Source organism: Odontesthes bonariensis, chromosome 5, assembly GCF_027942865.1.
Source record: "Odontesthes bonariensis isolate fOdoBon6 chromosome 5, fOdoBon6.hap1, whole genome shotgun sequence".
NCBI classification, from domain to species: domain Eukaryota; kingdom Metazoa; phylum Chordata; class Actinopteri; order Atheriniformes; family Atherinopsidae; genus Odontesthes; species Odontesthes bonariensis.
In genome coordinates, this window is record NC_134510.1 from 1634773 (window position 1) to 1660886 (window position 26114).

Consider the following 26114-nt stretch of genomic DNA (forward strand, 5'->3'; position numbering starts at 1 on the left):
TAAACAGTCTGACTCACTTGACTTCACTTTTTTCCTAATACCCAGTGGTCATGGACTGCTATACAAAGCTTCCTGTGTTTTTCTCTAGCCATTTCCCGAGTTCAAATGGTAATTAAGAAATGACAAATAATAGAGGTAACTTTGAGGTGTTCAAGACAAAGAAAAACTTAATTGTTTCGAAGTGTTGTAAAGTCAAATCACTATTTCACATTAAAAGACTTTCCAGAAGGTATACAATAATCTCTGAATGCTGTTGTGCTACTCTACTGTGAAGCCACACCTGGACAAACATGACTTCATAGAATGTTTATCTGTTTTATTCATTCATTTTATTTCTTTACATTCGCATCACAATATTCAACTTCATGTTTGCAAGGAACATCTAAACAAGCCACATGTATGGAAGGACCCGTGGGCAGATGAAAGTAAAATGGAATTTTTTTACCAGCATTGACAAAACTTGATATCATGTATGCAGACATGGTGCAGACTGAAGGTTTTGCTCTTGTCCTCACACTTCATCCACTTAAGGATTATTCAAATTCTTTAAATGACTTCAAAAGAGCAGTGAATAGTCAATCTCTTGAACTGGAAACCCCTTGCTCGATAAATGGGAAAACTCCGAACAAGACATAGATAACTTAATAGTCTAAAAAGGTTTATATGGGTTGTTATAGTTGCAGAAGGTAGTGAGACAAAGCTTATAGTTAGGGATGGCTTAGGTGATCCTGAAACATCCCATAGTTAAGCTGCTATAGGCCCAGCCTGCTGGGGGGCCTCATCTGTCACACCTTTCCTCACTTTACTCTTCTTCCCCCGTTTAATTTCTCACATGATATTATGTACATGTGACATTAGTATGGTCATTAACTCGTGTTTCCCTGTTCCAACAGATATCCTTTGAATGGTGTTACAGTATTTGTTTTCCCCTCTTTTCTGTCTTCTCAAACCTCAGCTGGTGGAGGCGGATGGCCACCCTTCCCGGTTCTGTTTCTGATGGCCACCCTTCCTGGTTCTGGTTCTGATGGCCACCCTTCCTGAGTCTGGTTCTGATGGCCACCCTTCCCGGTTCTGGTTATGATGGCCACCCTTCCTGGTTCTGGTTCTGATGGCCACCCTTCCTGAGTCTGGTTCTGCCAGAGGTTTCTTCCTGTTCAAAGGGAGTCGTTTCTCTCCACAGTCGCCTCAGGCATGGGAGATTGGACTGAAGACAAGTTTCAGTGCAATCTGCTGGTTTCCTTACCCTGGTTACTTTCATTGAATTGGCTCTATATTTCTGAATTGAACTAATTTGATTGGATTACGATTGTGTTACAATTAATTTGATTCTAATTGGCTTGAATTGGATTGTATCTTTGAAGTGCCTTGAAATGTAATTTGTTGTGATTTGGCTCTATATAAATAAAATGTAATTTGATTAAATTGAATATTACCTTTACAGAATGCTAAAACCTTTCTTTTGGGCTCAGTTACCATGCATAAAGTATTTAAGAAATATGATCTTATTCTAAAGTGCCAACTTTATTTCTTTACTTTATATGCCAACGGTTTTCAAAGGCCAGTGTGAGATCTGTGCTTAGCTTTCTCAAACATTCAGAGCCCTCAAAGTTGTTCTTCTAAGTGAACTATGAATGATCTCAGAAAGTAACGATGAAAAATGATGCAGCAGTAAAATGACAGTGATATCACAACACACAATACATATTTAAACATGTCTTAATAATAGGCTGACAGCACACATACAGTATACAATCAAATGATTTCACATTACGTCTTCCTCCACTCCCTCAATGTAAACCAGCCTGAAACACCTCTGTTTTTACTGTGAGCCAAGCCAGAGCCAGCTGCTGATATGTGACATCAAGGTGAACGTCTGCCTGCTACAGCAGGAACACCAGGCCTATTAAAGGAGAAGAGAGCCACAGGGCAAACTGTCTGTTTCCTTTTTTAGCCGTCACCCTCCAGTGGTTCAGCTTACAAAGACAAAGGCAAAGGGGGGTAGGGGAATCGAGTAAAAAATGAGAAACATGATAGAGGCAGACACATTACTAAAAATAGATTTTTTTCTAAATGCTGAAAAGATACAAAAAAATCCCAGACTAACTGTTGACTCCACAAAATATGGAACCTTGGGTTCCTGAAAGTCTGCGACCCTGCGTGGCTGTTGCCCCACCTTACAAGAGGATAATTCATACATAAAGGGAGTTCTGTCTTCCTATCATTAGAATTTTGACAGTCCAGCAATGATAAACATATCATTTTCTTGAGGAAGAAAACAGAAACTGCTTCGAGATTAAGATTTCTTCAATTCTTTTCTATTCTGTTCATTTATAAATATCCTTAACAACAGACTGTTTCCCTTTTTAAATGGGTGTGAGGCTGAAAAGAACAAAGACCTGTGTCCCCTTTGCTCAGCTGGTGGATATGTCATCACTCCTGTGTGCTTGATGTGTTATGATGTGTTATAGCATTTCTACTTTTTTTATCTGGAGAAGGTTTACACTTTATCTTAATAAATCAAAACTAAACAGTCTCTTCCTAGTGTAACCAGTTTCCTGGTTGATGATGTTTCAATGCTTTCCTCACATATGTACGTGAAGAATGTTTATTTATTGCTTCGGTTTTGCCCAGGTTTTCCTTTCTTTCCAGCGCTAGGAAATGAAGCCTGTGACTTCCCACCTGCCTATTTGTTCTGTGTCATATTTTATTTCTCTGAACTATGCAGACCTATACAGCCTGTTTTTGAGCTCCTTTACTTTGCATGTAGCATGGGATTGTCTCACACTCCTCAGTATGGGACACCTCCCAACACTCTTGTCACTCAGTGGATCCACAGTACTTATTTGCACTTTTTATTTTTTTCATTTTTAGACTATATTTATGGATTTTTTTCATTGTACAAATTTAAACATATAAACATGTATACCCTTACCATTCCCCCAACCACCCATTTAACCTTCCATCCCATACAGTCACACAAGCATAAAAAACCCTGAAAAAATAAGGCAAAACACAAGTATCGCAGAAAGTGCAACTCAAGTACAAAGAAAACGTGCATATCAGGTATATACCTACATATATATATATATATATATATATATATATACCTACATATATATATATATATATACACCCACACCTGCACATACATACAAACACAAACAATAAATAAAATAAAATTTTAATAAAATTACTCCTTTACTAAGTATCACAGGCAAGACAAGCTTGTGAAAGATGTCATTATTATCTCCCTCTCTCTCTCACTATGTGTACATACACACCTCAGTAACAGTTACTGCATTTATGGACTCGAGTTTTTAACATAGTTGATAAAAGGAGACCAGATTTTCTCTGCATAAATTCTCTGCAAAAATGTTCTCAGCATAAAGAGCACTTACTAGTTTGGTTTGGATCCACGATGGTGGGTTCGTATTTGCACTTTTGAACGAGGTTTAGAGCTTCTCCTCCACAGTTTGCCCTGGACTTTTTTCAGATTGTTCTTGTTCAAGCAACCTGAGTCACTGCATAGCACCACTGGCTGGCTTTTCTTAACCGGACTAAGTGACTTAAGGCAGGTGAATAATGGAGCATAGTACAATAAATTTACCTACACATCCCATGTGTAGTAGTACTTGTGGTATTTCTCTGTTTTTAACAATTAGAAGACATAAAAAGATGCTTGAAAGTTTGTAAGATATTCACAAAAGGTGAAAAAACCCAGTCAAATAAATGAGACACAAATATTACACTTGGAAATGTATCTATTAAAGGAAATGGTCCAGTATTACATACCTGTGAGTGGCAAATGCATCTGAACTCCTTGGATGAGCTGTTAATCTGATTATCTGACTTTAAGGTGTGACTGGACATATTTTTTACAGATCAAAAACCTATAAGGTCAATCTGATCTTCAAAACACATTTTCTTAAGGTTGTTAAAGCACAAACCAAATAGAATATTAGGACTGTTACCTGTTTAGAACCCGCTGATGCAGTAAAAGGATGTGCACTGGCTTTGGATTGTGGAACAGGGAGAATTGTTCAGTGGCTGTGGACTTGAGTGTAGAAATGGTGTATCAGGCTGTCACTTAGAAAATAAAGTTTACCTCCCCACCTTCAAGGCAGGGAACAGAAAAACAGATGAATCCAATTTTGGCTGTGAGTTGTTGCTGTCGGTTTCAGAAACTCCATGTGAGACGTTAGGATGAATAGTTGTGTGGTTCTGTGAAGAAAATGTTGCCAAATGGTAAAAATAAAAATGTCCACTCAGGCATTCCCACTGATGCCAATAAAAATCTGTCTACTGCAGAGTCCTGTGGCACGGGACTGAATGATAACACTTTCATGCTGTACTCAAGAGGGGGCTGGAGCCTATTCCAGCTCTCATTGGGCAAGAGGCGGGGTCCCCCCTGGACAGGCCGCCAGTCCATCACAGGCGGGCCAAACAACTGATGAATAACTAAGTGATAGTAAAACAGGAACGCTGTAGCGGCAGCTAATCTCAATCAGTAAATGCTTTTGAGATGTTTATGCTCTGCTTGAACAGATGCTCCATTGAAACTGAACCTGCATCAATATAGATTTAGAATCCTTTTGTTTTTCCTACGGTACCAGCTGTTCACAGTGTTTGTTCGGATTGTTCTCCTTGGAAACTAACCAATTGGAACTATAATCAACCTGTAATCCAAAAAGACGGTGTCATCATGAAAAATAACTTTGCCTTTCTGTCATGACCACTTGGCATCAAAAATGAACACAGAGTGAACTCAGCACAAACGCAGTAGAAATACTCATGGTTTAGGTTCCAAAAATCCAATCAAACAGCAAGTGGAACTGAAAGTAAACCATGAGTGAAACAGAAGCAGAAAATGATCCTCCCAAACTCAGGTATCATGATTCAAAGTCCTACTGTTTACCCTATCCTTGATGCCATAGTTGAGTTGAATTAAAGAAAACATCCTTAATTCATTTACTCCCTTCTCTCCAAAGCTGTCTTTTTTTCCCAAAGGAAAAGTATCATATTTCTTCTCTTTCTCAGTCTCTATCACGCTTTTTCTATCAAACAAAGGGATCTATAAACTCATTTTTGTGCTATTTCCTTCCTCCCACGATTTCCCCAATTCTTTAAACAGTGTTTGCTTTCTAAAAGCGATGAGGCTTGACTGAGATGTCTTGGGAAATCAAAGCAGCTCCCCACCCACTGTATCAATACCAACGCACAGGAAAACACACAGACAAATTCTCATTTGAGAAAACTAAACCCAAATCCGACAATAAGGAGATATAATGAGCAGTTGTGGATATTTGGGATACACAGATACCCCCCTTTAGAGCAGGGGTCTGCAACCCTTGCGGCTCCTTATGCTGCCGCTCCGCGTGGCTTAGGGAAATAAATGAAAAAGTATCCAATTCAAGTGTATTTATTTGTGTTAGTTCGTTTTTTATTGTAGTTCTAAATTGGAAGATTATTGTGATCTTGAAATATTAAAATAAAATTATATTTGATTATTTTTCATCACTCAAAATATGCGTCACACTCGCCGAAAGCCGGTATATGCCCAGCAAAACGCTGTGCATTTATGGAGACTTTAACCCCAGGTAGGCCAAGTATGGAGAAATGTAAGAAAATAAAAATATCTGAACAAAATAGAACATTTAATGATGCAAGCAACACTATAGTAGTTGATACAAAGCATAAAGGTAAAAAAAAATATCTTCATTTTAGATGTTAAAAAGTATAAGCGGCTCCCAGTGTTTTCTTTCCCGTGGAAACCGGGTCCACATGGCTCTTTGAGTTAAAGGTTGCCCACCCCTGCCCAGGAGTAACAAACACAGTCTGTAGAATCCTGATGTCTGATGGTCACAGCAGTTCCAAGATGTACCTTTTTTAGTCTGCAAGAGAATAACTTTATATGTCAGCGCCTTCATTAATTCATTTTACTTTCCTCAGAAACCATCAATAAGTCACATGGTGCCAGACACCAAGCTCTTTTGAACAACGTTGTAATTTTGCTTTCCAGAAAGAAAGAAACAAATCCCTCAAAAGAAGGACTGGAGAATTATAAATCTGATTACGATGAAAAAGAAATCTTATGCAAGTTATTCCATTGCAAAAGCAGCAAAGTTATGTTCCCATTAAGTCATTGAGGATTAAGTGCACTGAAACCTGTTCTCATAGCAATGCGTAGAAATAGTATGTCTGCAATTTCTTTTTGTCATTATACACATTTTAAGCTTTTTGTATGTCATTTTACACCCTTCAATTAACATGTTAAATGGTTAGGATACGGTATGGTGGAGGGTCCCCTCCCATCACACAACATACCATCAGAATTACCGTACATACCGTGAAAGGGTTAGGGAAAAAGTACAGGGCAGGACGACAATTACTCCAAACATGTAGCACTAAATGACATGCAACAGTTCAAAAAAGCATTGTAATAACAGGCCACATGACCTGGCGTGAGATGACCTCGCCTTTTCACGAGAGCAGGCCCCACTGACTGGTCAGAGAGAAGCCTCACCTGTGGATGTCCCAACATCTACCCCGAAACAATTCTTTGGTCAAAGAAAGAAGAAGCTGTATTGATATCATGGTTTACACATCTGTGGGTATGAACTGCAAGCCATAAATCTATGTGCATAGATGGATATCCATGTGCATGAATTATGATAACATGAGCATTATAAAGCAACAGTAACCAGTAGCACAGAGGCTACATCACCGTGAGGATCAGCTGATCCTAGCCACACTGGGGGAGCAACGTCGGCAGAGTCCAGATGAATTGCTGCATTTACTTTCTCAGTTTGGGATCCATCGTCTTTGTGCCTCCTTTCACATCCTGTTGATGGCTTATTGGACCTTTGTACAAGCAGAAAACACGCCCTAAACCTAAAGTCCTGAAAGAGATCTGGCAGCAGGCTCTCATGATATGGATGATATTTCAATGAAGACAAAAGGTAATGAAAGAACTTCTGTGGCATTGAGGACATTATTGACATAAAATCCCAGCCCCCGGGAGAAGGAAGCCATTATCCATCCACAACGTAATCTAAATAGCCTGAAATTTTAATATGAGGTTTTAGAGAATTGGATTTATGGTATATCAGTATAAAATTCAGCCAAGTGACAGATACAAGCTGTAGAGTGCATAGGAGAGCCTGTGGGGATATTTGTCCCTGTGGCACTGCAACCTGCCATTGATTTTTCTGTAGGATTATCATGCTCGTTTCTTCAGAAACTCCAGGCAGGATATGGACTGGAGTCTATCTTCCCCTCAGCAAGATCATGCTAATTCAAAACCCTTTCCAAATGAGTTATTGACTTGGAGAGGTTTCTCTGCCTCAAACAGAAGCTTTTACTCACAGTATATGGAGCTCTGGTCTCTAACACCAAGTAGTAGGAGTAAAGGAAGAGACATCTGGAAAGCTCAGATGGAACATGATAGCTTTCAGGTACCAAGCTGTACACATTTAGGTTTCAAGTTTCACTCCACGCACAGCTGGCAGCACAGTCTGAAAGCATTATTACTAATTAATTCAATGAAAATTGTGTTTTCAAGATATGAGCCAGCTGTTTATTTAGCGTCAAAGAAAAGTCAAAGATTTGGTACAGTGTGCATTTCAGGAGAGAGATCAGAGTGTGAAGATTCACTGTGAGGAAGATCATATTACAAAAATAGCTCAAAGTGATTCTGAACATTTATGATTAAATCAAGCCATCATTAAGCCTGCCATAAGTGGGTCTAAACTGAGCACAATTTCCATGCTCTATACAGGGGCAAGTTACAAAGTTAACAACTCTAACTTTCAGACTAGAGCAAAAGTCAAAGGGAGCCAGCTCTGACTCTCCGTGAGTCAGGATTCAGGCAGGACGGCTCACTCAACACCACTTCTGTTCACCACGTGGTGGCACAAAGGAAATTCAGGATTTGGATGGTCCTCTGGGATCCATGAACTTCGGCACTAGATTTATTTTCAGTTCATGAATTAGGACCAAGCTGTTGGAGCAACATGTATGGTTGTTTGATGTTTAGCACTGCTGTCTAACAGCAAGAAGGTTCAACTTTCGATGTAAGCCTTTCCGTGGGGAGCAGCGTGTTCTCCATTAATGCATGGATTCTCTCCAGCTTCCTCCCATAGTCCAAAGACATGCATGTTAGATTTATGGAAACTGAACATGACCCTTGCTGTTAATGTGCATGGCTGTTGGTCTCTGCCCAATAGCAGATAGGCTTAATGAATAAACATTTATGGGGAAGGCAAATGAATGAAAATGCACTTAAAAAGAAAAAACTGTAGATCTGTGGAGGTTGTTTCTCTGGCATGTGCATCAATAACACTGAATCTTTTTTTCCTTTTCTGTCATTGTCAGTATTTATTCACACATCAATTTTTAATGATCTTTATCCACATTAAAATTGAAATTAATTTCTATACATATAGACTTGTTATTTATAATGTCTCTGCACTGACTGCAAAACATTTTCTAATGCTCCATCACAAGTGGAACATCAAGTGAGCGCCCTTACCTGAAATGAAATGTCACCAGTTCTATTTTCAAATTCCTGAACTTGCCTAGTTTTGCATTACTCAACAAAAAACATCTTCTGTCTTCCCTAAAAAGCAAAGGCAGTACTATCTTTTTGTGAACCTGCGGCACAATGAAGATTTTTGAAGCCTGGTTTTGGATATTACTAGCGGCTAATGTTGGTTTCACAAAGCTTGAAGATGTCTTTGCTTTCCTAAACCTTACCAACAATTAACAATAATCCTTAGTGAGCAGGTTTTTTCCTGTGAAAGTATTCTGGGTTATTATGATTTTATCATTTAATGAGAACCTGATTGAATACTGACTGAAGACAATGTAGCAGAGATTATTGGAAAGCCTTACCTGGCAATTCTGAGAAGAAGGGAAAAGTGCTCTTTGTTACCACAATTAGCCGCATTCAGACAGAGCCGTTCTAAGAACGCAGTTATAAGAACGGTCCTCCTCGAATTTAGTTCTGATAACTGTCCTTCCCCAGAGGAACTGTTTCAGTCTGCATTCCCACATGAGTCGGACCTTGATAGGGACTGATTCGACGCCACTGTCTGTGACAGCGACGTGTTACTTTAGCGCCACATTCAACAACAAAACAGAACAAAACAAAACCCGGTAAAAGTAAGGAGAGAAGAAAAACACCACCAAGAAGCTAACATGGAGAGCGGGGAGGCCACCGTGTTCATGGTCTGCATGATGGTGATATTAATCATGGACGATCACATGGGGCGTCTAACATGGAGGCTGGAAGAGCTCACAGAGAGAGTCAGGAGACGAAGGATGGAGCGCAGGCCGTACTTCTTGGTTTCATGAAGGAAGGAGAGCAGAGCGCCGCAGACAAAGGAGACCACGTGGAGGTTTAACTTATTAAACACGCCAAGGTTGTGTCCGTGTCGTATGAGGAAACATTTCAGCCTGACAGCATGACAAGGGGCGGAGCTACCAACCACCAAGGGGCGGAGCTACCAAACACCAAACACCTCTGTCAGATGTGTTCCTATAGAACCCAGAACAGACCCAGCTGAGGAGAAGGAGCTGAAATGGTTCCAGGAACTGAGGGAGATGGTCCCGAGTTCCTGTATGTGCGAATGATGGAGAAAACGGCCCCGTTCCTGAAAGGTTACAGGAACTGCAAAAGGTTCCTACAGTGGGAATGCGCCTAATGACCTCAAGGGCACAAAGTCATCATGATATCAGGATGCAGTTCTCAGTACACAGTGTCTGAAGTGTGTGACAAACCACACGTATATGAGAGTCAGAGGACAGCTTGTCATGAGAAGTTGTTTCTCGTATTACGGTCTCAGTGTTACAGGAAATGGATCTGGTCATCTCCGTCCTCAGTTCCGGGAATAACAGAGCATCTCTGTCAATGTCAGCCACGCTTCAGGTCACCTCCAGCTCAGCGCAGTCAGCACATGCAGCAAATGCCTTCAGTGTCAAAACTTCTAAAAGCTTGAAACTCATTGAAAGGTGGAGATTAAGAACAAACAGTTGGTATGATCTATCATGATACAGTATCGTGAGCCTGAAAGGAACGGGGTGGGAGGAAAATGGGATTGGATTTTGCCACCCTGAGATAGTTTCACATTCCTATGAACTAGCTATGTGTAAAATATAAATGTTTTAAGCAGCTTAGCGCTGATTTAAATATATTTACGAGCAGTCTGTTGGCTGTAGGCCAAGACACTGTGTAATGCTTTCAAAGGCAGCACTGCTAAACTCAATTTAAGAAAGCTGATCATTCAGACTGTCAGTCCCAAGGGAAATATAGTCATGTAACTAAAATATCTCCTATTCTAAAAACACCAAAGAGAAGAACACAGATATGAGAGGACACATGGAGAGCAAGGCAAAGTACGGCCTGAGCAATGTGCTGTGTCATTTCCTATTTTGCATTTCTAATTCTAATGTCATTTTATATACATGAGGATGCATGAAATGACTTATTTATATTACTATCTGAGACTAGATATAGAAATCCCAAAAGTTGACAGAGCTTTACAAAGCTGTGAGTCACAGCTTCGCTCTTCTGATCCCAAAACAACAACTACAAGACAGAAAAAGGTCAATCATGTAATTCTCTGCAGAAGTAATGGAAGTAAAGAGAGATATCCAACAAGTGCGATGCAACTTCTGGCCGACTCAGCCGCAGTGCACACACTGATGCACAGCAACGTGGATGTTATTCCCTTCAGGAAATAGTTACAAGTGAACAGTCTGATGCATTGTGTGACACATTGTAAAAAAGAACCTACAAAGTAGTGTTCATTCAAAGGCTATTAGATAAGTTAAGGTTAAGGTTAAGGTTTAAGCTGCTTCAGATGGCAACAATTTGCTCTTCTGTTGTCCCTGCTCTCAGTAGCTGCCAGCGTGTGAATCCCTGCCTGCTTCTCCTAATACGGAGCGCTCTGAATGCTGCCGACTGCAGCCAGCTGATCACACAACTCTGCTTAAAAGAAACCCCCAACTATACCTTTACCTTTCTTATCAAAACATACTTTTATTGAGGGACTTCCTGATTTTAATTGATTTGTATTGTTTTACTTGATTTTATTTTTATATGGTGCTGTGGGAATTTTGTTACATTTGTTTAGAAAAGTGCTATATAAAGAAAGTTCGTTAATACGGCCCATAATGGTGTCTTCTAAAATACTGCCCCTACAGGCTTCAGGAGGGAAAACAGGTAAAATGAGTATCTCAACATCAGAGCGAGCAAAGTTGTCTTAAAACAGAAGGAATGATGGCACAGTTAACAGCTTAACAGCTTAAAGTTTCCCCATACTTTACCATAGCATTGCCCATTCCGTGTGAAATATGTAGAGCTCAACTCACACTAATATGCTATTCAAATGTCTTTTAGTTGGATCACAAGTTGGTAGGAATTTGAACATTTTTTATGTGGTATCTTGATTTTGAATGGTCTCAACTTTGATAATAGCTGATATTATTTGATCAATTAAAAAAAAGCTTAATCTGAAAATGGTCTTTCATTAATATTTGTTATTCTGTAATGGAAGCATTTACTCTTGAATTAACATTCTCCTCTGACATTTGACTTTAGTAACTCTTTATTACCTACAGTTTACGTGATGGCACTTTAAATAGATGCTGGACTTTAATAAGATTAAGATCAGATTTATTGGTCATGCATACATGCATACATGCATACATGCATACACACGACATTTGTCCTCCACTTTTAACCCATCCAGGTTGGCACCTGTTGAACATGCACAGGGTCACACACCCATAGAGACAGATGCCAAATGTTTAATTGCTCTTAATAAACCAGATGTTTTTTAAAGGTTTTTGGATTTCTTTATTACATACTTCACAACTAAATACAGTAGTTGAGGAAACTTTAAAAAGTAAGGCAAGCTGCAAAGCTTCCATCTGTTCATCATCTGTTGTGTGAACCTAAATCCAGAGGGTGTTTCAAACAGGATTACTTATCGACCTGAGGGTCCCTAACCCTGAGGAAGTTGAAAAAACTTACCGTAGGTCAATAAGTTGTCTCAACTTAAATATACAAGTACATCTGAAGGTCTGTAAGTGCTAACAGTATTCAGTAAAAACAAGTATTCCCAAATGTTAGACAGAGCTTTACAGATAACCAAACTAAATGCTTCTGAGATCATGTTTTAAAACAGAAGAGAATAGCATATGTAATCTTTATTTAACCTGTTTCCAATAGTAGGCAGGACACAAGCATGGAGGATCCTCAGCCTTATGAAACAGCAGCACTGCTCTACAAATGCTTGAATCAAGCCGGTGAAAGCGAGCTCCAAGGACATTGCTGTAAGCTTGAAAAACAAATGAAGTGCTGCAAGTGCTACTGGAACTTGTGCTCTATTAGCAAGAACATAAAACAGGTCAGTGACACATTCAAGATTCAAGATTCAAGAGGGTTTATTGTCATTCCAGCCATATACACAGTATACTGTGCAATGAAATAACGTTTCTCGAGAAGTTTTTCAGTGCAATAAACAGCAACAATAAAGAACAGCTGGGACAACAGAGGTGATCAGATCAGTCTCTGAGCGTTGAGGAGTCGTATGGCCTGGGGGAAGAAGCTGTTTTGTAGTCTGGTGGTGACAGACCGTATGCTGCGGTACCTTCTGCCAGATGGGAGGGGTGAGAAAAGTCTATGTGAGGGGTGGGTGGGGTCTTTAAGAATCCTGGTTGACTTGCGGATGCAGCGTGTGGTGTAGATGTCTGAGATGGAGGGGAGACTGGCTCCAATGATCTTTTCAGCCGTCCTCACCACACGCTGAAGGTTTTTGCGGTCCAGTTGGGTGCAGTTACCGAACCAGGCGGTGATGCAGCTACCCAGGAGGCTCTCTATGGTCCCTCTGTAGAAGGTGGTGAGAATGGTGGGAGGGAGGTGGGCTCTCTTCAGCCTTCTCAGGAAGTGGAGACGCTGCTGAGCCTTCTTTACGGTGGAGCCGGTGTTGAGGTACCAGGTGAAGTTCTCCGCCAGATGGACACCAAGGAATTTGGTGTTCTCCACAATCTCCTACGGGGAGCCTTCGATGTGCAGAGGCTCGTGGTCCCTCTGTGCTCTGCGGAAGTCAACAACCATCTCTTTAGTTTTGTCCACATTCAGAGACAGGTTGTTGGCTTTGCACCAGGTGATCAGCTTTTCCACCTCCTCCCTGTATGATGACTCGTCGTTCTTTTCGATGAGACCCACCACGGTCGTATCGTCAGCGAACTTGATTATGTGGTTCAAGTCGTGTAGTGCTGTGCAGTCGTGGGTTAGGAGTGTGAACAGCAGTGGACTGAGCACGCAGCCTTGAGGTGCCCCTGTGCTCAGTGTGGTGGTGCTGGAGGTGTGGTTTCCGATCCGGACTGACTGGGGTCTCTCCGTAAGAAAGTCCAGGATCCAGTTGCAGAGGGTAGTGTTCAGGCCAAGCAAGCTCAGCTTCCTAGTCAGGTGCTGTGGGATGATAGTGTTGAATGCTGAACTGAAGTCTATGAACAGCATTCTGACGAAAGTGTCCTTTTTGTCCAGGTGGGTGAGTGCTAGGTGGAGCGGTTGGCTCGGTATGCGAACTGCAGGGGGTCTAGGGTGGGAGGCAGATGGTTCTTGATGTGCTTCAGGATCAGCCTCTCAAAGCACTTCATGATGGTAGGGGTGAGTGCGATGGGGCGGTGATCATTGAGGCATGACACAGGCGACTTTTTGGGCACAGGGACGATGGTGGTGGTTTTGAAGCACGATGGGACGATGGCACTGCTCAGGGAGATGTTGAAGATGTCCGTGAAGACATCTGCCAGTTGGTCTGCACATCCCCTGAGCACACTCCCGGGAATGTTGTCTGGGCCAGCAGCCTTACGTGGGTTGACTCTTTGCAGAGTCTTTCTCACTTCAGCTGTGGTCAGGCATAGCACTTGTTCGCCAGGAGGGGGGGTGTTCTTCCTTGCCACCACGTCATTCTCTGCATCAAAACGACTGTAGAACACGATCAGCGCACCGGGCAGGGAGGCATCACTGTCACAGGCCGGTGTTGTTGTCCTGAAGTTAGTGATGGCTTGGATTCCCTGCCACAGCTGCCGTGTGTCTCCACTGTCTCTGAAGTGGCCGTGGATTTTCTGGGCATGCGCTCGCTTTGCATCCCTGATAGCCTGGGCCAGTGTTGCCCGCGCTCTGCTCAGGGCCTCCTTTTCTCCTGTTCTGAATGCTGTGTCTCTGGCTCTCAGCAGTGCACGCACCTTAGCAGTCATCCATGGCTTCTGGTTAGAGCGCGTGGTGATGGATTTGATGACCGTGACGTCATCAGTGCACTTACTGATGAAACCAGTGACTGAAGCCGTGTACTCCTCTAGGTCAGTGGAGCCGTTGGTGGTTGCTGCTTCCCTAAACATTTGCAAGTCAGTGCACTCAAAACAGTCCTGGAGGGTAGAGATGGCTCCTTCCGGCCAGGTCTTTACCTGTTTGTTGACTGGTCTGGAGCGTCTGACCAGCGGTCTGTATGCTGGGATCAGCTTGACGGAGATGTGGTCAGAATATCCCAGGTGGGGGCGGGGCTCGGCACGATATGCACCGGGTATGGTGGTGTAAACAAGATCCAGCGTGTTCGCTCCTCTCGTTGCAAAATCCACATGTTGGTAGAATGGCCACCTCCGGGACGCGGTCGCTGAGCCATTTTTCTGTGAAAACATACACACAGCAGGTCGTAGTGTCCCGTTGAGTAGTCCGTTGTAGTTTGATGTAGTCCAGTTTATTTTCAAGTGAGCGGACGTTAGAGAGCAGGATGGACGGGAGAGCCGGTCGGCTAGCATTAGCCATCAGCCTAGCACGGACACCGGCTCTCTTGCCCCTCTTCCGTCTTCTCTCACACCGCTTTCGGCGCCTCCTCACCCGGCCCTTGTCTTCAGGCGAGCTCGGGAATTTGCGAAGCAGGCTGGTAGACTGTAGTGCGTCCTTTGTCTCCGTTGGTAACGCCGTTGGGCAGTGTTTAAGTCCCATAAGTAGACTCTGTTGGTAGACTTGTGATACTGCATCTGAGTGTTGCAGTTTAGCGGCCTCTTGAGTGCAGTTTGTAGATTTCAGACACATAACTTAACGATATAAATACAATAATACACTAAAATTACACTGTTTTACACAGTTTTTCCTCTCGAGGGGTCGCTGCGAAAACGATCGCGCCGCCGCTTTATGGTTACCTCACATCATATGCTTCAATGAGGGAAAATGCAGTCAACGTTGCTAACTTCCTTCTGCCTCAATGAAAATGTCTTCTGGTCAAATCTAGATTCACAAGGACTACAGGATCAGGAATGTATCTCATTGTGACTTCTTGCCATTGGCATGTCCTTGTTTGCCACTCAAATTAGCTTTATTGTTTGGTTTTATCATGTCCATTATTTTGGTCAAATAGAGTATGGAGCGAGCAACCTTGGAAATGTTCTTTCACAGAAAGAAAACACCTATGATCTTTGGTTAAAAAGTCTCCCATTTGTCAGCTAGCTCTTCTGAAAATCCCTTGTGTTCATGTGTGGATTGGCTTTAAGTCTCTTTAAAGTGCTAGTGCCCCCTCCTCAGAGGTGTAGAAAAACAGATTTAGTGTGGCAAAGTAAGACCCATGAGCAAAGCCTCTGTCAGCTGGTGTAGACTTTGAAATGAGCATTATGATGGACTGCCACCCGTCCATGGTGTACCGTACCACTGGTCCAGTGGCAGCTGGGATAGGCTTCAGCCCTCCCACAACCCTGTATTGGATAAAGCAGGTATAGAAAATAAATGGATAAATGACTTATTCAGTTAAAGTATATTGCTTAAGTGGGTGATATATAACCTTAGGAGATGTCTATGATTAGCTGCAACCTAGACCAAACAAACCCAGTGAAAACTGGAAGGGGAATCTAAGATACAGCATTTCAAACGGCAAAACAGATATTTCCTTTCTTGAATAAATCATGCCAATTGGAATCTCATCATATCTCTCACTATGTGGGAGTGTAACTGAAGATGGTGTGTTATTCAGTGGAGGAAGCCAGCTTTGCTCATTTGGAGAAAGATTCATATTCATGCTTGTGTCAACATAGACCTGAGCAGGAAACAAGAAGCACGAGAGACAGAGAAGCTCTGGGAAGAGCAACACTACGCCGCCATATCTTGGCATAACACGCAGTTGTTTGCTGTTGTATTAAGGCTAAAAATGATACATTTGAACTTTAAATCCAGCAGCCATTGATAACTGTTTCACTTAAAGAAGTTAACTGTCGCTAACCAAAGGGTTGCCTTGGAGTATTGTCCAGTAGGTGCTTTTGAAAAGGTATGCAGTCAGACAAATCTCCCCTCCAACAACTCATTTCATATGGTTAGAATATTTTTATTATGCAAACTGAGGCAAGCTCATCTGCATACCTTCCTGCACTGGTTCTGGTTTAGAGTTAAATAGTAAATATACAGATTATCACATTTTATTTGTATAATTACTGTCTTTGAGTTCTGGCAACTGAGAAATGATACTCCAATGGCTGTGTAGTCTTGCCCAGGGGCTCTCTTAATTCATTTTGTCTTTCATTTAGCAGGTAAAGTTCCATTGAGATTTAATCTCTGTTTCCATGGAGTGCTGCTGAAGAAAGTGAGGCACTTTGCTACAGATTATCAATCATAAGCTGCCAGTATGTTTTCAAATGGCAGCGCTCTAATCACATGCCACTACTGATCATGTGTGAGATGGAAAATATCTGAACGCGTGTCAGATCAGCGGCACAACATATTCTTGCTTGTATGCTAAACTGCAGGTTGTTAAAAAAGGGGCTACATTTTGTGAATTTACTGCCACTTGAACAGGTTTTCAGGTTTATCACAATGCCACAGGGGAGGAAGACATTCCTACATTTACCTTGACAACGGCTAATGGTTTCATCTCAATGTCCCAAATAATTTTTTTGTGTTTTCTAAAACTTTCTGCTGGTAATTTGCAGAAAATTGCATTGACAGATTTTAAAATATCCAGTTTTAAAGCATTGTTGAGTAAAATACCTTCTGCTGTAAAGCATGTACTGAGAGGAGTATTCACTTATTACTCTGTGTTATCATGAAAAAGTCACTTCAGGACATAAAACAGTGAATATTAAATATTAAAAGCCCTGTACTGAGCATCACAGGTTTTGTATAGATGTTTTGTAGTCTCTTATATTGTAGAAAGACAGAGCAGACGTTAGTCCAGTTGTAAATCTGATTTTTCCTAATATTCATTTAGTTCAGTGCAAGCGTGTTTTTTCAACCTAAAACCTAAAATGTCTCCCAGCAATCAGGAACAGCCCAAGGCTTTATGACCTGAAACTATTTTTCTTTGTTCAGTTTTATTTTTTCTCACATGGACAATTCAAGCACACGCACGCACGCACGCACGCACGCACGCACGCACACACACACACACACACACGCACACACGCACACACACACACACACACACCAGTTGTTTGCCATACAAAAAAGACTTGGGACAGGTAATTGATTTCTTCTTTTAAGTGTATTTTCCTTCTAAGAAATATCCTCTTTAAGATTGTGCCATTAAATCCGATTAGTTTAATCTGATTAAGGTCAGATACAGTTCAACCAGAATTCCTCTAATTGAAATGATAACTTCAGTGCTTGCTCCAGATATTCTTGACTCCCAAGACTTTTTTATAATCTAACTTTCTAATTCAAGTAAAGAAGATGAAGAGCAGGTAAACCAATGACCTAAAGATGTGTTATTTCAGCCTGTGTATTTGACTGTGTCTGCTGTCTCAGACACATACTTAATGTACACTGGAGGTATCTGGATTGGAGACTGTAATACAGCCATAACAAAGAGGGCTTCTTTTGAGATTTAGGAACTCTCACTTCCACTGTATCCTCTGGCAACATACTGATCCCCCACATTGCCACCTGTGTGTTCATTGCATGTCAGACTGCAACTTTGTGGCATATCTGATGCTTGAACAACCTCTGCTCATTCAACTCCACTGGCTACTCGTGGCTTCCCAAATTAAATTCAAGTTCATTATGCTTGCATTGAGAGTCTACGCACAGCCAGCCTAACTCAGACTTACAGCTAAATGCTCATCGCTTAGAAACTCTGTGTGGAATCCCAACCAGGTTGTTCTCACTTAGGGTTTCATGATAGTGGCACGAGTTACCAAATGCTGTCTGAGCAGGAGCATCCCTCTGTACACTTCAAAAACCTTGAGCAACAAAAGTTGGGTGGACAATGTGATCCTATCAACCCAATTCACTGCATCAACGCTTTCATTTGCCTTAAGGTGTAAGGTCACAGAGTGCCAGTCACAGTGCAAATAAAGGCCGTCTGCCTTCAGTAAAGTTTTTCAGATGAGATAACTGTGATGACCAATAAGGGAAGGCGGCATTACTTTAACTTCTTTTATCGGGGGTCTGCTTTGTAACCCTCTGTGGGTTTTCACCATCATCCCTGCTGAATCTTGGACACGTTGCTCATATTAGAATCATACTCAAACCTTTTTTTCAAAATAGTGTAAATGAATAAATCTAATCTCCTTTGATGCGAACATCTTGGACTGAGGTGTAATTCCTAATCTCTAACATGAATCATTTTTACAAAGCTAACCTTTTTCTTTCTTTTTTCCTTGACTATTGGTTAAATGTGTAAATAAATGTCCACCATCCAGCGATGCTGAAAAAACATCTGCTGACTTGGACATGTAGTTAATGTCATCATCCAAGCAGCAAGGAGGATGCAAAGCTACCTCCCATGTGGTCTCACACATTTAGGAAGCATGACAGAACAGAGAGTACATGGGCAGTCCAGCAAGTGTGGCTCTCACACATGAAACTGTTATCCTCCCATATTTACTGGTTGTGTCTCTCAGCAGCTCTTCTGATGGAATGCAGAGAGAAACATTTTAAGACAGAATAAAAAGTATCGCAAATGTGTTAGAAGTAGGGCTGGGCACCGATTAAAACTTTTAATCTAATTAATCACATGATTTCCCTGATTAATCACGATTAATCGCATTTGTACGCAGAATCCAAAAGTAGTGTATAGCTTTTAGCACTTGGTTTTATTTTAAATGTGCTGCCATATGAATGAAAGTGCCATAACATTTGTTGTGCAAACACACTTTTAACATCAGCATCTTTCTGTAGTTTTTATGTAGAAGCCTCGCTCCACTGTCTGTTTCCTTGAATGACTTGCTGCTATCAGTTGTGTGTTTTGCCTTTAAGTGATATTTTACACTGGAACTACTACGCTGAGAAGACAATTCAACTTGGCAGTGTTTACAGATGACTTTGGTTCTGTCGACTCCGCCGCCTGGAAGAACTTTAAAATGAAAATGGCCGAGTAAAAGTTCCGTACCCTTCTCCATGTTTGGTGGATCCGCCGATTACTTTCTTTTCCTGTTCCACAGCAGACAGCAGCAGACTTTTACAAAATAAAAGCCTGTGAGCAACAGACTTTTACAATAATAAAACGCTATAATGCGCTATAAAATATTTATCGGCTTTAAATAATTAACGCGTTAACTCGCCCAGCCCTAGTTAGAAGTTCAGAGAGTATACGAGGCAGGTTGTTTCCCCCACAAAGATGACCTGTCCTTTCCAACTTTGCCAACATTCGCAAGTCATTAACTTCCGCTTTTAAGAGCGGGTCGTAGAGTTTTAGGTTTTCTGTTGTTCTTGAAAAGAGGGCTATGTTTGATGGTATATTAAGACTATGTAGCAAATAAAATACTAAACTTTTTTAAAAAATGACTGAATAAAGGCATCCTTAATTTAGTAGCAAAAGGAGGCAAAGACACAGTTGTGTAAAAAACTGATAAACTAAAACCCTTTCTTCCTACAAACTGCAAACACTCTACACTTCCCAGAGCAACAGGGCCTTGCTGTTGCCATGTGCCACCTCTCCTCTGTCTTTCATGAAATTGGCTCAATATTTTCTGTGTAATCCTGCTGAGACAGAGACCAATACTAAAATCATAGGAAGACTGAGACTTGTGCCTTGATAAGATGACAAACAACATTAGAGCAGCATGTATCCATGAGAAAAGGATTTTATCATGCAGGATTCATTCAGCAGACACCATCACCATCATCTGATTGGGTTTCTGTAAAACAGACGTCCAGTGTGTTATATTTAGTCCTGTTCTACAGATCAGAGATCAAGTTTCTAACAAATGTGTTCCTGCTCATTATTTGAAAAGCCCGTTCAGACACAGCGTTCAAACTTTTGTCTTCTACTTCTTCTTCGTCACAGCTAATGTGACTCCAGGATTAAAACAAGGAGTTGTTTCCCCACTTATTCAGATGCAGTGGTAATGCTGCAGTGTGTGTGGTTCCATATGCTGGGAAAGTGTTCTCTACTCTTCTACACAGGTGTTCTTTTGGTAATAGCCCTTTTGTTCTTTATAATCAGTGACACACAGATACACTAATACACTGGAAAACAAAGTCCAATCACTTCTGATTTCATACCTAATGTTCTCTGACTGGAAAAAACTGCGTTCAAGTATTTAAAACATTACAACAATACATGCCCAGTAATATTGTTGTAATGTTTTAAATACTTGAACGCAGTTTTTCTAGAGAAGATAATTGTTTTGTATATGGGATTATCGTCCATCGACTCTTTTGGGCTTTCACATGCGCGAGCCTACAACTAACCGGTGAGTTACATGCTGTTTATAAAGTTGTTTTGTAACGTCCCCATGCCAGTAATGTGAGAACCATGCATATGGTTTTGATGGTAAGGCTTGTGACTTTGTTGTCGGATGGTTTATAAAGTGGTGTGACGTTTCTGCAGTGTGCAAGTTGTTGTTTTACGTGGAAGGGTTAGCGCTTGCCCCTTAGCCACCACGTATTAGCCTCGCATGACAGGCTGAGCGAACAGCGCGATCTCCACACAGGGAGCGCAGATTTGCACCAGTCTGTGTCCTACTATCAGTATTTGACAACCTCTAGCAATGGAAATGTGCTTCAAATGCCCCGGAGTTCCCCTTTAAGGATCCAAAATGAAATAGACTTCCTTCCAGACACGTGGTGTAAGGGTGCTGAAAGATGGAGACTGATGGACTGATGAAACCTGATTCTAATTTCATTCTCAATGAACTTGTGATTCTTAAGCTTGAAAAACCTTAGCTACTGATAGTCATTCTTATCCTGAAATATAAAAACTGCTCCACACAACCCTGGGGCTTTGATTGGGACAATTTCTTGTTCAGTCTGTTTCTCAGAAGTTACCCCGACGACACACTGAGATTTAATAGCCACCGACTGGCTCCTGATACATCCTTACAAAACCAAAGCAAATGATGTCACGTTCCATATTTAAAACATAAAAACACTCTGAAGAGCCACAGATAACCTGAGCAGATATGGCAAGAAGCTGATGGGTGGGGAATCACAAGATTCACTGTCCAACAGAGGCTCAGCTGGTGTCTGTTGTGACTCTCCAGCTGTCATCAAACTCAGGGCTGTTTGTCCAATGAGTAATAAAAGACTGAAATTATTATTGCTTCATGACCAGAAACATCTGATACTCTGCAGAAGGAAACTGGATGTTTCCCAGAGTCCGTTTTTACCCCGGAATGCTTCGGAGCTGGGAGTCAGTTTAATGTAAAGAGACAGCAATGACGTACTCAGGAGTTTATTGTTCATCTCAAACGGATGTAAATCCATTTCACTTCCATCAACAGAGAAATCAATCTGCATTAATGAATTACAGAAATCTACAGAGTGGATTTAATTACCAAAGATTTTTTTTAAACTATATTCATTTCCAGTTATAATTCTGATAATAATAATAATAATAATGATGATCTTTAATGACATTATTCAATTCAATCTGTCCATATTAATACATCTATTGTGATGTTCATGATAGTTAATGCTTATCTGCATATTTCATGTGTTAGGAAAAATGAAAGCAAATGTTTTCTTTGAGTCATTCCATCCGTGCAGTTTTTCTCTTTTTCTGTGGTTCAGGGGCCAACTGTTGGCCCCGGCATTAAGAAGGGCGACTTACTGAAAACCCTGCTGAGTATGAAACGACTGGATTCTATCCATTTATTCATCACCAAGCAGCTGTAAAACAAGGGGGAAATGTTTTCTGTGTTAGCATCACAGACTACAAAGTGAGGGTCAAAGGGGATCCAAGACAAAATGTCTGAAATATGGGAGGCAGGTCTCCATGTTGTAAAAATGTACGGTTCATATTCCTTAGAAAACACAAAAAAATGATGTTACTGAAAAATACAAAATTCTCTCATTCTGTGTTTTTTTCCTCTAATGCAGACATACTCATATAGCATCACAGACATCACAAATACAGCACCACATCCCACCTGGAATCACATCCAACACACACCTGAACATGAACTCCTGGAAGACTGCTAACAAATATCGGGTTGTGGTGCAGTGTTTCTCTGAGTTAACATATAATGACAAACTTTAGAGCAACAAGTTACAAAATGTCCAGTCTCGTCTTCCTCTGAACTTATTGGTCATACTGATATTCATTTTTCATTCTAGCCCCAGTAGTGCAGGTCTGTCCCAACTCACTATCATCTGAGGATGAAAGCACACAGTCAAACTTTCACAGCGACAGAAGAGAAATTCAGAGTAGCTCACCAAATCTCAGGACGTGTGGCATCCCATGAGAGCTTCCCACACAGTGTAAAAGCAGCAGCAGAAGCCTGGCGGTGCACCTGAATCTCAGTTTAAATATCAACAGGGAGGAAATCTTCATGGTGCTTGTGTGCTGCACAGGGAATTTAATCCCTGAAACGGTATATTCCCCAAATATTTGTTTTCTCTTTTACCCCTTTTAATATTTATTCGGACAGCAGCGAATATCACGTCATGATCTTCACCGGTGGGCTGAGCAATGGTTTTCACACATCCTTTTGCAAAAAAAAAAAAAAAAAAAAAAATCACTGCGTGTCCAGCTCACTGCGCCAAGAAGAAACAGCCCTCGGACTCAGCTGAACAAGATGATGGTGTAGGTGCTGGCAGGGTATCCATGTTAGGCAAAGCGGGGCTTGAAGATATCCATTTACTGAAAGACAAAGGCAGAGATAGAGGAGTGTGAGAGGGCGCTGATCCACTGTGACCAAGTGACAGCGAGTGGAAGTGAAGCGGCGGTCTCGGCTGTTTTACCAGTCCGAGCTCCTCCTGCTGCACTGCCGCACCGCATCTGACGTCGTGCCAACACTAAAGAATGAGAGTGTACAGGACGGATCGGGCATGTTTCTCGACTGCAGCTGGTCTCACAGCGTCCTTTGGTCTGTATACCCTACCGAAAGTGTTATCTCTCCTTCTCTCCTTCTCTCCCTCTGTATCCCTGATCTCGCGTCCCCCGCCAGCCAGTCGACGCTGTCCGGTTCCCCTCAGATTTCCCCTCGGTTCAGTTGCCGTTGCTAGCAGCGGAGCGCCGCTGTGCACACACTTGTAAAAGCCAATCTATGAATTTGAAATGATCGCCTCTGTTTGATCGGAGTCACTCAAGCGCAGACTCATATGAGTGGTCCTTGAAGCAAACCTGGCACGGTACACTCAGTGTGATAAATAGCCTCTGCTCATCCCCGGTTGTATTTCAGCACTCCTTTCTTTTGAGTTATTACCTTTTCAGATATTCTACTTTTCCTCAGCCAGACTGAGCAACCAGTTAGATCAGAACCCTCAACATTCCATTTCTATTTTTGTGTGTTGGCTGACTTTGACACATGTACCTCTTCAGTTCTTTTAACAAACCAACGGATCACTGGATATTCTAACATGGACTGAAAGGTAAAAACTCTCACAGCGACATTCACAATTTTCTTCTGAACAAAAATTCCACATCTAACATTTCATTTAGAAATAAAGCAGAAATATCATGACGGGCTTAAAACACCATCTGTGTGTTCCAGGCCTACTGGATTTCCGTGTATAAAGACACAATTTGTTTCTTCATTATTCACAAGGCGTGCAAATGTTCATGAAGTCATTTTTAGTCATATTTTGGTTAGTTAATATAATGCATAATTTCTCAATCTAATAGATTTATTTTTTCCAAAATTCAGTAGACAAACAGGATCAAATATTGAACATGAAGGTTTAGCGGAGCAAATAAACAGTTGCTGTGGGATTCAACCCGGGTAAATATGAGCAATATTCTATAGAAACATTATGTTATAATATGATAGACTTTTATAATGTCACCCGCACTCTAACATACAATTAAAGACTAAAGAATCTTGTTTGACACGCCGCGGCATCTACGTAAAGTGTTAATTGTGAAGAATAAAGAACTGTAAAGGTGTTTGCTTTGAAGAGTTTTTTTTTTTTTTTTTTTTTTGCTTTGTGGATGTCTGTGCTGGACAGCGCCCGGGTTTCAGCACCACGGACAGAGACCGGGCTGCACCGGTCGGGCTGCTGCCGGGCTCCTGCCGGGCTGCACCGGCCGGGCTGCTGCCGGGCTGCTGCCGGGCTGCACCGGCCGGGCTGCTGCCGGGCTCCTGCCGGGCTCCTGCCGGGCTGCACCGGCCGGGCTGCACCGGCCGGGCTGCAGCAGCAAACCCGCCTCTGCTACGGAGTGTTTTTCTGCTTCCAAAGCCAGCAGCCGGATCTTCCGTATGGACTGAGTCCATATTATATTACAAATTAAGCTGAAAGATTGAATATTGTTTCCGCGTGCCAGCTGCCTCAATTGGAACATCAATATATTGTGACCAACAACCTAGTTACTATCCTGCCTGGCGGTTCCACATTTTTGAAAATCTATATGAGTTAGAAATAAATTTGAAATAAAGATTCCACAGCAAAAACAAGTAATTAAAAACAATGTTCAGTGAGGTGGAACAGACACCACATGGTAGAACTCACCTGCAGATTTGTTGAATGATTTATTTTTTCTAAATATCTTCAAACTTCAGAGGTTGGCAGTCGGTTTTAGAGACACGGAATGGGATAAGTGCACAAAATGTAAAAAACTATAACCCCGCGTGCAGCTGAAGTCACACGAGCTCATAGCTGCCCTGACCTGCTGTTAAGTAATCAAAGCTGTACTTTTTCATTTTTTTTTTTTTTTTGCCTTCTGCTTAATGACTGGCACGCGCTTTTAATGGGTGGCATGTGTAAACGCATCGTTCGCCTTGGTGCATGCACTGATGTTTTAAAGTCACGAGCGCTACAGCTCAGTAAATGCTCTTTTTCTGATATTTTCTGAATTGAAATGGAGAATTTATAGCCGGCCCCGTGAAATGTAGATGTTATCTACCAATTATTTATATTTTAGTTTATTCCAACACCGAGGACGCCAAGCCGAGGAGGAGGGGAACCCCCGAAAAGATGACAAGCCTCTCCGGATAAAGGTCGGGCAAAGACACGGGAGGTCACGTTTCCCCAGGGCTTTAAGTCGGACTCTGTCCACACAATTCAAGTGTTCTCTGCTCTCCAGATGCGCAGATGGAAAGTGACATTTCCCACACGCGCTGCGTTGAAGAGCTTGACATTAGAGGCGTCTCGCGGTCTTTTCGCGCATTTTGCCAGTTGGAAAAATATATAAGAAAGATTCTACTTGGGTCTCATATGTTTTTTTAAAAAAGATGGACTGATCCTGAGAACATGTGACGCGCGGAAGAAACGGCGAAACCTGCATTTAATAATGCAAAGAAATGCTCGGCTTACCTTAGATAGAGTTGAAACGGGAAAGTCTCCAGAACAGCACAAAGAAGTTGATTGGTTTCTTTGGAGGAGCCGAACCGCTTTCCCCGCACTTGCATCTGGCAGCGCTGCGCTGCTCGGCCGCAGGGGAGACACGCCTCCTGTCGGATGGCAGGACTCACTGCTTAAAGCAACACGGGGGCACACAAAGGACCGGGGGAACTCACCCAAAACAAGTTTGCAGATTCTGTCAACCCGGCGGTGATGACAGTTTGTCAGGGCGGACTGATGCACACTGTGGTGTATGAGGGGTGGTCGCCTTCAAACGGCCGATGGGTAGATGGTGCAGGAAGAACTCTGCTGACTTGGTCCAACACAGAAGTATTTTATTGTCAACCAGGTCTGTCTCAGAATTACAGAATAATGCATCAACTCTGGAGAGATTCTCGAA

The 26114-nt window shown here is 41.8% G+C and overlaps 1 protein-coding gene across 5 annotated transcripts in view; it reads right to left on the bottom strand.

Moving 5' to 3' along the window:
* LOC142379606 (glutamate receptor ionotropic, kainate 2) overlaps positions 1–25788 on the bottom strand; it is a 422159-nt gene extending 396371 nt beyond the window's left edge. For 2 of the 5 annotated variants that reach the window (XM_075464651.1, XM_075464655.1), the window contains exons 1-2: positions 25688–25788; positions 22649–23075 (exon numbers count right to left, since the gene is read on the bottom strand). In XM_075464651.1, coding sequence (XP_075320766.1) covers positions 22649–22766 — 118 coding nt within the window. In that variant the 5' untranslated portion in view covers positions 22767–23075; positions 25688–25788. The other 3 variants (XM_075464654.1, XM_075464652.1, XM_075464653.1) reach the window with 3 other exon arrangements.
* Positions 25789–26114: the final 326 nt, after the last annotated feature.